This window comes from Pipistrellus hanaki (assembly GCF_964339955.1).
Source record: "Pipistrellus hanaki genome assembly, chromosome: 15".
Lineage (NCBI taxonomy): Eukaryota > Metazoa > Chordata > Mammalia > Chiroptera > Vespertilionidae > Pipistrellus > Pipistrellus hanaki.
Window position 1 is genome coordinate 47,852,781 of NC_140517.1, and position 13,521 is coordinate 47,866,301.

Consider the following 13,521-nt stretch of genomic DNA (forward strand, 5'->3'; position numbering starts at 1 on the left):
ACATCACCTCCCCTGAAGGCTCTAGAGGACACTTCCTTTACTTGGTGTGTTCTTGGGCTTTCTGCACCTTAAGCCACTCTCATAATGGAATCCTGGCTTTGTAGCTTAGGAACTACGTTACCCAGAAGGCTACGCGTGGAATGACAGCAGGGTCAGCCAATGGGATCTCCGAGAAGGCATTTCTGTCCGTTTATGTAGGGCGGGACCGGTAGTCCTCCCGAGGAGAGATTCCGTTCTCAGGTTTTTCTCTGAGGCGGCCTGGTTTCCCTGTCACAGGGACCCGTGGAGAGTGCTGTTCCCCGCTGCACAACCTGTGGTCGGAGCCTCCCGTGGTGCTCACCGCTCACACGTGGGGTTGGAGCTCGGAGTTACCGCCCGGACCCCCGCCAGGGCCGGGACAGGCCCCGCCATTCCTGCCGCGGCTTCCGCTCCCGCCCCGCGCGGCCCACAGAGCGCGATGGCGGCGCCCGCGCTGAGGAGCTTCGCTGAGGTGAGTTCCTGTCCCCCAGGCCCCCCGCCTCCTCACCCCGCACCCCACAGCCCGGTGCGGGCCTGTCCCTCCTGCAGCTCCGTCCGCGGGGAGGACCGTGAGGAAGGCGGAGGGGAGGGAGGAGGCGGTGGCTTCTGAGGACACAGCCAGTGCGGGGCGGAGAGGACAGGGGTGCCCGGCCTCTGAGGATCCCCTGAGGGTGTGGCTGTGAGGATTGGCGGGTAGATCAGAGGCTGCAGGGAGGACTCACAGCCTCATGGGGGCTTTCCCGGCTGTGGGGTCCCTCAGGGGCTTGGGGTGGCCCTGGACCCGCTGGAAGACAGGCTTCTCCACATGCCATGTGCCAAGTTCCTGGGGGAGCCCAGCGAGACCCAGTGGCATTGGAGCAGGAAGGGGGCAGAGCTGAGGGAGTGAACCTGGGTCTGAAGATGGGAAGGTGTTAGACATTACCCACTGTTGTGCACATCTGGAGGAAGTGTGAGCTGATGGTCATAAAACCGAAGCTAAAACCCACGCTTGGCTTTGTCTGGGAGGCATGGTATAGGAGACTGCAGTGGTATTGCTTGGCGGGAAAACTGGGGCCCTGCAGGAGTCGCCCAGACCTTAAATAACTTTGCTCTCTACCCTCTCCTACCCAAATCCTTCCCACCCAACCCAGCTGCTCTGCTGAGGGCAATCCCAGTGAGTAATGGAACTGTGATGAGAGAGCAGCCTGCACGGGCATTAGGGCCTGGTGTCCTCACTAACCGGGTGCCCTGGAGGAGCTTGAGGGGGGGAAGGTTTGTCAGTAGTACAATTATTGGCTATCAGAGAGAAGCTCTGGTGTCAATTGTCTCCATTCTGACAGGTTGGCGTGACCTTGGAGGACATTGCCCTGTACTTCTCCAGGGAGGAATGGACCCTCCTTGATGAGGGTCAGAGACAGCTGTACCTGAATGTGATGCTGGAGAACTTTGAACTTGTATCCTCGCTGGGTAAGACCCTCACTCTCACCAGTGACCTGGACTTGGCTTTGCGATTTCCCAGCCCCCTTCTCCCAGGGTGTGCTGTGTCCTCCCATGTAGACTGTGGAACTGCTTGATTTTCCAGTTTCCTGGGGAGGGTGGGTCTGTTCCCACTGCTCTCTTCTATTGCTAAAGCCCCAATTCTCCCTGCTGGACTACATTCACAGGGAAGGACTTGAGGATAAGTAGTGTTTCAGGAAGCATGAGGGATTCCACTTTTTTCTGTGAGGAAAGCATTTTCTATATTCCATTTGGTTATTTGTACCTATTTTTGTGAAGAAGTGTTTCTACATCGTTATCCTGGTTAATAACTTTTTTTTGGTTAAACATTCTTTTGATGACCTTGTGTATTTTATATATTAAAGGCTTATGACGTACAGGAACACATATTGTTGCATGTGCTGAATTGTACTTTGCAGATATTGCTCCCCCACACCTGCTTTTCTACAAAGTCCATATTTTTGCAACCTTGGGTTCTGCAGGTTTAATGCCAACATGTTTCTAGCAAGGTCAGATGCTTGTTTCTAGTGCTTAGCATGTAAATATTGTTAATGTAGTTATATAGACTTAGCTTTTGAGACAGAGTCATTGCATTGTTATTAGCCTGCTCTATGGTATTATTAGCATACCCTTATTACTCCCTGGGAACTCCACCTATTTGTGTGAATTTCTTTCCATATTGCAATATTTGCTTTATTTTGCGGATCAGAACTGGATTCACAATCTCTCCCTCCGATTCTTTCATATGATTTGCAAGTATTTCCTTCTGTTGTTTAGATTTCCTTTCATTTCATTTTGTTCATTGCTGTTGTGCTGAGAAGAATCTTTTTATCGTTATTTGTTGCAGTATGCACTGTTTGTTTTTCTTTTTTGACTGGTGGTTGATGTCACATTTAGAAAATCTGTTGCAAAACAAGCCTCCAAAACTTTTTCTCTAGATTGTCCTGAGGAGTTTTCAGTTTTAGCGCTGACATTCAATTCTGTCATGCAGGTTGAGTTACATTTTATCAGTGGTGGCCAGTATTGTTGTGTTTACATGTAAGTATTGATTTCAACAGAACCATTTATTGAAGAAACTATCTTTCCCTTCTTCTGTGTCTTGCAGCTTTGTCAGAGATTACTTGAAAGGATGTGCCTTGATTTATTTTCTAATTTCTGTTCTGTTCTGTCACTCCCATAACTTTTCTTTCTTCTTCTTTTTTTTCCTTTTTTTAAAAATATATATTTTTATTGTTTTTTTACAGAGAAGAAGGGAGAAAGAGAGTTAGAAACATCGATGAGAGTCATTGATCAGCTGCCTCTTGCACGCCCCCTACTTGGGATGTGGCTGCATCCAAGACACATGCCCTTGACTGGAATTCAACCCGGGACTCTTCAGTCCTCAGGCCAACGCTCTATCCACTGAGCAAAACCGGTTTCGGCTCTTTCTTTCTTTTAACAAAAAATATATTTTATTGATTTTTTTGCAGAGAATAAAGGAGAGGAATAGAGAGTTAGAGACATCGATGAGAGAGAAACATTTATCAGCTGCCTTCCCCACACTCCCCACTAGGTAGATGCCCTCAACCAAGTACATGTTCTTGAGTGGAATCGAACCGAGGACCCTTTTCTCTACAGGCTGATGCTCCATCCATTGAGCCAAACCTGTTAGTGCTGCCCATAACTTTTCTGAATTCAGTTGTTTATTATTGTTTTATATTCATCTAAATAGTGAGAATATTTTTCCATGAATGTTTACTTTCTTAGAGAAAGAGAAAGACAATAAGAAGAGAGGCACAGTCACAGAGAGAGACAGACAGTGAGAGAGAGAGATATCAATTGGTTGCCTCCTACATGTGGTCCCATTAAGAAAGGTGATTAAACCCGAAACCCACATACCTGCCCCTTTCTGGAAATGTAATCCATGACTTTGAAGTGTACACGCATGCACTTTCAGCAATGAGCAACATGGGCCAGGGCTCTTTATTTCTTGTTTAAATTATTATTATTTTTTTAAATAAATCTTTATTGTTCATATTATTACAAATGTTCCTCTTTCTCCAGCCTCACCCCCCCAGTGCTCTCCTCCACCAGGTTCCCACACCACCCTCTGCCCTTTCCCCATCCCCCATTGTCCTCATCTATAGGTGCACAGTTTATGTTCAGTCTCTTCCCACATCCCCCTCTCCCCTTTTCCCCAAGAATCGTCAGTTCACTCCCCTTCTATACCTCTGATTCTATTTTATTCAACAGTTAATATTGTTCATCAGTTGTTGTTTTTTTTAATTTTCTTGGTTTTTAGATTCACTTGTTGATAGTTACATCTTTGTTGTTCATAATTTTTGTCTTTATTTACTTTCTCTTCCAAAAGAACTTCCTTCAGCAATTCATATAATTCTGGTTTGGTGGTGGTGAACTCCTTTAGCTTTTTTTTTTTTTTTATTAGTAAAGCTCTTTATCTGGCCTTCGATTCTGAGTGATAGCTTTGCTGGGAAGATTATTTTTGGCTGTAGGTTCGTAACTATTCATCACCTTGAGTATTTCTTGCCATTCCTGTCTGGTCTGCATGGTTTCTGTTGAGAAATCAGCTGACAATCGTATAGGTGCTCCTTTATAGATAACTACCTGCTTTGCTCTTGCTGCTTTTAATATTCTCTCTCTGCCTTTTGCTCTTGGAATTTTAATTATGATTTGTCTTGGTGTGGTCTTCTTTGGATTCCTTTTGTTTGGAGTTCTTTGTGCTTCCTGGACTTGTAAGTCTAATTCTTTCACCAGGTGGGGGAGGTTTTCTGTCACTATTTCTTTCAGTATGTTTTCGATATCTTGCTCATTCTCATCTTCTGGGACCCCCATAATTCTCATGTTGGTTTGCTTGAAATTGTCCCAGAGGTTTCTTACATTATCTTCAATTTTCTGGATTCTCTTTCCTTCTTTCTTCTGCAGAAGAGTGTCTTCTGGCTCTTTATGTTCCAAATCTTTGACTTGATTCTTGCAATCTTCCATTCTGTTTTTAGGACTCTGTATAATATTTTTTCTTACAATGTATTTTTTATTTCTTGTTGATCCCTTATTATTTCTTGTTGATTCCTTCTTAATTCTAGTTGATCCCTTTTCATATCCTCATAGGTCTTATCGACCTTTTCTAGGAAATTCTTGAAAAACCTTATAAGCGTGGTTTTGAACTCTATATCCAGTTGCTTTTTGTCCTCCATTTCTTTCGTTTGTGATCTATTTCCTTGTCTCAGCAATTGTTTAAGTTATTTATTTTGTAACTATACTTTATTGATTTCAGAGAGGAAGAGAAGGAGAGATAGAAACATGAAGAATGAAAGAGACACATTGACCAACCTCTTCCTGCACGTCCCCCACTGGAGATTGGGCTGGCAAACTGTGCATGTCCCCTGTCAAGCAATGGATTTATGATCTGAAAGGTCATAGGTCGATGGTCAGTCACTGGCCTGTACTGTCCAACCTTTATTTATTTATTTTAGAGACAGGAAGGGAGACAGAGAAAGAGGGAAACATTGATGTGTTGTTCTCCCCATCCAGGCATTCATTGGCTGTCCCCTACATGTGCCCTGATGGGGGATCAAACCCACAACCCTGGTGCATGGGGACCACACACTCAACAAGAGGGCTACGGGGGCAGGGCTGTGAATTTGTGTATTAATTTCAGAAGCTCATATTGGATCTTTGCAAATTTCTCTATGAAAGGTTGTGTAATCTCCTAACATCAACGTCTTTTATGATGCTTTGTAGTTCATAATGTGAGGTGTAATGGCTTATCTTTCATTTCTTTTTTCATTTCCTTGAGGCTTGTTTTTGTTTGTTTGTTTTTGTTTTTTGCTTTAGTCCAACCCAAGTTTTGCCAGTATTTGTATTTTTTAGAAAATTACCTGTTGGGGACGAAACCAGTTTCGCTCAGTGGCTAGAGCATCGGTCTGCGGACTGACAGGTCCCAGGTTCGATTCTGGTCAAAGGCATGTATGTTGGTTGCAGGCACATCCCCAGTAGGAGGCAGGAGGCAGCTTGTCGACATTTCTCTCTCATCGATGTTTCTATCTCTATCCTTCTCCCTTCCTCTCTGTAAAAAATCAATAAAATATAATTATTTTTAGAAAGAAAAGTACATGTTAAGTATTCTTTATATTGTCTTATCTCTCTTCTGTTGATGCTTGTTCAAATATTTATTATTACATTAATTTGCCACCTTTGGGTTTACTTGCTTGTTTTGTTTCGAGATTCCTGAGATGAGGTGTTAGGTTTTTTTTCACATCTTTTTTTTTTTTAAAGATATTTTATTGATTTTTTTTACAGAGAGGAAAGGAGAGGATAGAGAGTTAGAAACATCGATGAGAGAGAATCATTTTTCACCTGCCTCTTGCACACCTCCTAGTGAAGATGTGCCCACAACCCAGGTACATTCTCTTGACCGGAATGGAACCAATCCGCAGGCTGACGCTCTATCCACTGAGCCAAACCAGTTTGGCATATCTTTTTTTTAATGTAGTCATTTATCCATATAAAATTTTATCTTAGAATTACATTTTCTGAATTTTATACTTGACTTTTGACAGGTTGTGCTGTTAATTACTTTGTCTTTAGAGGTTTTTTGTTTGTTTTTTTATCCATATATTTTATTGATTTTTTACAGAGAGGAAGAGAGAGGGATAGAGAGATAGAAACATTGATGAGAGAGAAACATGGATCAACTGCCTCTTGCACATCCCTCACCGTGGATTTACCCGCAACCAACACATATGCCCTTGACCAGAATCGAACCCGGGACCGTTCAGTCCGCAGGCTGACGCTCTATCTACTGAGCCAAACCGGTTTCGGCTCTACAGTTTTTTGAATTCTCTTTTGCATTTGGCTATATTGAAATTGTTGGTAATTTATTATTTACTATTTTCAAATAGAGAGGAGGAGACATGGACAGAGAGAGAGACAGACAGACAGACAGAGAGAAACATCATTGTGAGGGAGAAAAAGCAATCAGCTGCCTTTTCCTCACTAGGTAACTGGAAGTGGAACCCACATACTTATATGTGCCTTGGCTGGGAATTGAATCCTTGACCCTTTGGTACATAGGACGATGCTCCAATCAGCTAAGCCATAGCTTGGATGGCATTCTGTGGTTTGTAAACATAAAATTTTTGAAGAAGAGGACACTAGGGTCAATGATGTTAGAAGCACAGTAGTTTGTGGAGGTATTTCTGACCCTTTTTTGTTATTTAACTGTAGGTATCTTCAAATGTCTTTGTTTACCCAGTCTTCTTTAACATTCCTTCTATACAGTTCTCTCTTATTTTCTGTAATCCTTCCTAATTTCATTTCCTGTGCAATGTTTTGGTCATGGATAGCTGTCTATTTATACTCATATGTGTGATCCTGCAATCTTGATGATGTCGCTCCCATAGGTCTTTGTCCGTGATCTCATTTGTCATTTCTTGTTCTACCACAGTGATGAGCATTCACCTGGTCTGTTTTTCTATGAAGATTTGCATCATTTATCACATGCAGTGACTCAAATGGGCTTAAGGGGCAGAAGCATTTCTGTATCACAGAATATAGAAGAATTCATGAATGGCAAAGTGGACTCACAGGCGGCCTTGCCTTGGTGAAGGGTCACTGGGGAGGAATTCTCGGCTGACCCTGGTTACATTTATAGATAGAAACCCAGTGTTTTCTTACCTTTTTTTATTTTTATTTTTCGTTTATTGATTTATTACAGAGAGGAAGAGAGAGGGATAGAGAGCTAGAAACATCAATGAGAAAGAAACATCGAGCAGCTGCCTCCTGCACACTCCCTTCCGGGGATGTGCCCGCAACCAATGAACATGCCCTTGACCAGAATGGAACCTGGGACCTTTCAGTCTACCGGCTCTATCCACTGAGCCAAACCAGTTTCGGCCCCCCAGTGTTTTCTTTCAGTTGCCCATTTTTAAGGCAAGTATGCCTGTTTGTGCTTATTGATACTTTGCCAACTACTGAGTTCTAATAGCAATCATTTCTACTGGGATTCCTAGTAACCTTATCTTTGGACTTTGAACCTCTGCCTCTTTCACAAGTCTCTCTTTACTGCCAACTAACGTTGTTCCATGCCTGCAGCACTTTGGAGTGCACACATGTTACTAAATTGACGTTGAACATCATGTACACTAATACAATTAGTTTTTATGGCTTTGAGCAGCCTTAAATTATTATACACAGACTCGCATGGTCAGCATATAAGATTCTAAAGGAAGCTGTTTGTGCAGGAACAATGACTAGAACCTTCCTCTCTTCTTTGTATCCCATCTTGTACTTCTGTCCTTCTCTTGGTAAACTTTTCATTATCTATTGACTTTTGGGGCCACATTATATGTAACAGCAATTTCCTCAGAGTACACCTCACTTGTCTTAACAATTTTTCTTTGGAATCAGGCCTAGTCATGACAGAAACATTTGTGTTGAAGATACTCTATTTTCATAAGGTCAACATGTACTTCACCTTCCATTCTTCTTGTTCAGGTTGCTGCTGTGGAACGGAGAATGTGGAGGCGCCAACAAAACCGAAGGTTTCAGTAAGAGTGTCACAGGGAAGGAATCCCAAGATAGCCTTGTCTTCCCAGAAGAGCCATCCCTGTGAGAGTTGTGGGCTCACATTGGGAAACATATTCCATGTGATGGAGCTTCAAAGAAATGAACATGGACAGGTATTTTTGAGATGCGGGGCATGTGCAGAACGGTTTTACTTTTGTGTAAAAGTTGACAAAAAGCATGTTAGAGAGAAGACATTTATCAGAGGTGTAGACACGATTTCACATGGAAACAGTTGCAATTTCAACGTGTCCCAGAATTGTTTCACAAGCGGGGAGGTTGAGCCCAGTGTCCGTTCAAAACCAAGACATCTCCACCTAAAGGCTACTCTCACCAGGGACAGTGTAAATGCTATTTCAACAGATGGGACGACATTTCAAAGCAGAATTCATACAGGAGAAAAGCCTTATCAATGCATCGAATGTGAGAAAAGTTTCAAAAAAACCATTGGTCTCCAGTATCATCAGAGAGTTCACAATGGAGAAAAGCCTTATAAATGCAATGAATGTGGGAAATCTTTTAACAGTAGGAGTGACCTTCTTTGTCATCAGAGAATTCATACTGGAAAAAAGCCGTATCAATGCAGTGAATGTGAGAAAGCTTTTACCACTAGCAGTCAACTTAGAAAGCATCAGAGAGTTCATACGGGAGAAAAGCCTTATAAATGCAGTGAATGTGGAAAATGTTTTAACAGTAACAGCTACCTTCGTAGTCATCAGAGACTTCACACTGGAGAAAAGCCTTATAATTGCAACGAATGTGGGAAATCTTTTAACAGTAGGAGTGACCTTCATTGTCATCAGAGAATTCACACTGGAAAAAAGCCGTATCAATGCAGTGAATGTGAGAAAGCTTTTACCACTAGCAGTCAACTTAGAAAGCATGAGAGAGTTCATACGGGAGAAAAGCCTTATAAATGCAGTGAATGTGGAAAATGTTTTAACAGTAACAGCTACCTTCGTAGTCATCAGAGAATTCACACTGGAGAAAAGCCTTATAAATGTATTGAATGTGGAAAATGTTTCAACACTAACAGCCACCTTCGTAGTCATCAGAGAGTTCACAGTGGAGAAAAACCTTATAAATGTAGTGCGTGTGAGAAAGCTTTTACCACTAGCAGTCAACTTTGTACACATCGGAGAGTTCATACAGGAGAAAAGCCTTATAAATGCAGTGAATGTGAGAAAAGTTTTCTAGGAATCACTGATCTCCAGCGTCATCGGAGAGTTCACACAGGAGAAAAGCCTTATAAATGCAGTGAATGTGGTAAGTCTTTTGCAAGGAGCATTGTTTTTCAATATCATCAGAGAATTCACACAGGAGAAAAGCCTTATAAGTGCAGTGAATGTTCGAAATCATTTGCTGGTAGAACTAGTCTCCAGTATCATCAGAGAGTTCACAGAGGAGAAAAGCCTTATCAATGCAGTGAATGTGGGAAAACTTTTACCAATAAAAACAACCTTCATATTCATCAGAGAGTTCACAGAGGAGAAAGGCCTTATCAATGCAGTGAATGTGGGAAAACTTTTACCAATAACAGCAACCTTCAGAGTCACCAGAGAGTTCACACTGGAGAAAGTCCTTGTAAATGCAGGGAATGTGGAAAGTCTTTTTCCAGTAGCACTAGTCTCAAATATCATCAGAGAGTTCACACAGGAGAAAAGCCTTATCAGTGCAGTGAATGTGGGAAATATTTTGTTCGTAGTACTAGCCTTCATGCTCATCAGAGAGTTCACACCGCAGAGAAGCCTTATAAATGCAGTCATTGTGGGAAATGTTTTAGCTGGAACAGTAGCCTTCATACTCATCAGAGAGTTCACACCGGAGAAAAGTATCACTGCAATGAATGTGGCAAATCTTTTCGAAGTAGTAATGGTCTTAAATATCATCATGCAGCTCACAGTGGAGAAAGCCCTGATGAGTGCAATTAATGGGTGATATCTTTCCGTCTAATTTGTAAATTACCTCTTCACAAAAGAGTCTTGATGAGAAAAGATTGTTTGATGTGTAGGAAATGTAGTTTGTTAGTATTTGACAGTAGTATAAGATTATAAGTGACTTCTCAATAGGCTGAATTGTATCTCCTGCATTTAATTGGCTACATTATGTAACGTACCCCAATAATTTCTGCTATTCTATGTTGCACTTTGTAACATACTGAGATGTCCTACCAGATCTATGTCAGTACATCTTTATTTTGCTGAAGTTATCTCAGGTCCCTACAGATGACATCAGTCACCATCCTCATGTGCCCAGGGAAGCTAACTCTGTTGTCTAATTTGTTGAAGAAAATTTGGAATACTGAGTCCTTAGTTCTTACTTGTTTCCCTGTCATGAGTTGTCAGATAGGACTGATTCCTGTTGGCCCCAGTAAACATAAGGTTGCAGAAGAACTGCCATTTTCAGGGACTCATTTTGCCTAGATGATAATGCAGAGGTATTGAGTGCCTAAGTCATCAATGGAAAAACTGCCAGTCTCGGGTCTCTTTTTATGTAAAATAATGAAGGATTTTTTTTTTTTTTTTTTTTTACATCTTCTTTAATCTTGGGTATTCTATTAATTCTGTGGGTTTGTGTTTAAGAATATCTGGGCATTTGCAGCATGATGAAGTGGAAAACTTACATGTGGTCTCAAACATTTTTCCCTGGGGGAAGACTATGGTGCAGAAATTAGCTCTGCCATTTTTGTCAGATTTACATTGCTGCCCATAATTTGGCAGGCATCACTGTGGACTCTAGTGCTCATGTGAAGATGGAAGATTTGAGACACAGAGATCACTCCAAAGATGGAATTGCTGTGACAACCTTAAGTATGTCTGGGAGCAGTGTGAATTTTTTTCTTGTTTACAAGGCATGCTAAGACAGTTGAAGCTTATGTTTTCACCAATTGTTGCAGACGGCCATGTGCCCTAATGACTTCAATTCCATGGGTGATGGGCATTCGTTGGAGGACCATCCCAGTGAGGAGAAACTCTTTACTGAGCTAATTCCATTCGAATGAATGGTCTTCATCTGAATTTGCACCCAGAATTTTTAAAAAAAAATACATTTTATTGATTTTTCACAGAGAGGAAAGGAAGACATAGAGCCTGAAACATCGATGAGCTGCCTCCTGCACACCCCCTACTGGGGACGTGCCCGCAACCAAGGTACATGCATTTGACCGAAATCGAACCTGGGACCTTTCAGTCTGCAGGCCGATGCTCTATCCACTGAGCCAAACTGGTTTCGGCTATAGTGAATCTTTTCTGAGATGTATATTTACTGTGTCTGTATCTTTCTTAAAAACCTCCGATCATATGTTCTACCTAATGTGCTATGAGTGTTAGCAATTTTCTTTAACAAAAAAACAATGGAATGACAAACACGGGTGTTAGAATTTCCCTCTATTTGTGTCTTTTTTGATTTATGGAATAAATATTTTTTTGGATTGGAATAATGTGTTTTAATATTTCATACTTTAAAACTATGTATTATCAGGGATTTTTAAAAGATGAAAGATTTATGTGACCTGAAGAGAAACCAGAATATGAGAAAAATTTAAAATATTTTTTTATTGATTTCAGAGAGGAAAGTAGAGGGAGAAATAGAAATAGAAGCATCAATGATGAGAGAGAAGCATTGATAGGCTACCTTTTACACACAGCTACTGGGAATGGAGCCTTGAACCCAGGCCTTTGCACTGACCAGAAATCTAATGGTGGACCTTTTTTTGCTGTGTTGACACTAAACCACTGAGGCATTTTGATTAATAAATTAAAACCACCTGGAATTTTTTGTTTTTAAATACTTTGCACAATGCAGTGAACACTTAATTTTAACTGGCACTACCAACATTCTCCATCACCTCTAGAAGAGCAACCGTAGGAAACATTCTCCTGACAAGAACACTCAGTGCCCCAGCGCCAACACACACCTTTGTGTTTAAGGGCTTTTGAGAAAGATCCAGGGCCTTTCTGAACCCGCTGACCCACCTGCAGGGAGGCAGTACTGTGGCCACCAAGGTCTCCGTGTTGGGCCTCTAACCTGGAGCCTCCAGGAGACTCACTACAGCTCCCTGCACCTCAGATGGCTACATGTGACATGAAGGTAGTGGCAAGACTTTGAGAATCAATAAAAGTGACAAACAGTACTTGCCTGGGCCAGGGTTCCAGAGTTTGCTTTTTGAGCACTTTCTCTGTTATTTATTTTTTATTATTATTTTTTTTCATTGGCTCTAGTCACACTTTTTTTTTTTTTAATATAATTTTATTGATTTATTACAGTGAGGAAGGGAGAGAGATAGAAACATCGATGAGAGGGAAACATTAATCAGCTGCCTCCTCATACCCACGGCTGTGGATATGCCCGCAACCAAGGTACATGCCCTCGATTGGAATCGAACCCGGGACCTTTCAGTCCATTGCCGATGCTCTATCCACTGAGCCAAACTAGTTTCGGCTAGTCACACTTCTTTTTAAAAATATTTTATTGATTTTTTTTTTTTACAGAGAGCAAGGGAAAGGGATAGAGAGCTAGAAACATTGATGAGAGAGGAACATCAACCAGCTGCCTTCTGCACACCCCCTACTGGGGATGTGCCAGCAACCAATGTACATGCGCTTGACTGGAATCGAACCTGGGACCTCTCAGTCTGGAGGCCTACACTCTATATTAGGGGTGTCGAACTCAATCAGAGAAGGGGCCAAAATCTAAAATCCAGCCTAAATCGCGGGCCGAATGGTTTACTGAACAGTCATAAACTGATTATGTCATAAACTGACAGTGGAGTGCAGTGATGACAGCTAGTTGCGGGCCACATTGCAAGGCCTGGCGGGCTGGATTTAGCCCGCGGGTCTTGTGTTTGACACATGTGCTCTATATCTACTTAGCCAAACCCTTTCGGCCAACCGTTGCACTTCCTAAAATACAGAGTTATCTTGCCAGATGTATGTCAGTGCATACTTCTGTTGCTAAAGGTATTTCACTTGAACCACCTACAAAGCGGTTACCGATGGAATCATTCAACATCCTTATGTGTACAGGGAAGCTAACTCTGTTGTCCGATTTGTTGAAGAACATCAGGAATACCTGAGCCCCTAAAGGAGTCCTTCATTGTTTTCCTTCTCATGAGTTGCCATATAAGGCTCCTTAGTGTTGGCCCCAGAAGACTGAGTATTGTAGAGCTACTGCCACGCTCACGGTCACACTTTCCCTACCGCCAATGATGGATTTATTGAATGCCTGAGACATGAAGGCAAGAGCTGCCAGTCTTACATCTGTTTGTTTTGTGGAATAAAGAAGGCTTTTCCCTAAGGCTGCTTTAATCGTGGGTGTTCTATTTGCTGTGTGGGTTAGCTTATGAGGAGAACTTTGCAGTTTAAGCATGGTGAACAACGCTTATGGGGCCTCAAACCTGTGTCTTGAGGGAAAGGTATGGTGCAGAAATTAGCACAGCAGTGATTGCCAAATATACATTGCTGCCCA

General features: G+C 42.1%; 3 protein-coding genes across 3 annotated transcripts in view; all 3 read left to right on the forward strand.

Annotated features, from left to right (window-relative positions):
• Positions 1-13,521, forward strand: part of LOC311633355 (uncharacterized protein) — a 48,152-nt gene that overhangs the window by 9,580 nt on the left and 25,051 nt on the right. Inside the window, exons 2-4 of the mRNA XM_084905953.1 lie at positions 1,338-1,464; positions 7,987-9,564; positions 9,650-10,360. Of these exons, the coding sequence (XP_084762079.1) occupies positions 1,338-1,464; positions 7,987-9,564; positions 9,650-9,993 (2,049 nt within the window). The 3' untranslated portion in view covers positions 9,994-10,360. The remainder of the gene's footprint in view (positions 1-1,337; positions 1,465-7,986; positions 9,565-9,649; positions 10,361-13,521) is intronic.
• The window catches only part of LOC311633363 (uncharacterized protein), a 59,261-nt gene that overhangs the window by 7,683 nt on the left and 38,057 nt on the right, over positions 1-13,521 (forward strand). Inside the window, exon 3 of the mRNA XM_084905964.1 lies at positions 277-490. Coding sequence (XP_084762090.1) covers positions 277-490 — 214 coding nt within the window. The remainder of the gene's footprint in view (positions 1-276; positions 491-13,521) is intronic.
• The window catches only part of LOC311633357 (uncharacterized protein), a 64,198-nt gene continuing 53,058 nt past the window's right edge, over positions 2,382-13,521 (forward strand). The window contains exons 1-2 of the mRNA XM_084905956.1: positions 2,382-2,532; positions 6,491-6,556. The gene's annotated coding sequence lies outside the window, so the exon portion shown is untranslated. The remainder of the gene's footprint in view (positions 2,533-6,490; positions 6,557-13,521) is intronic.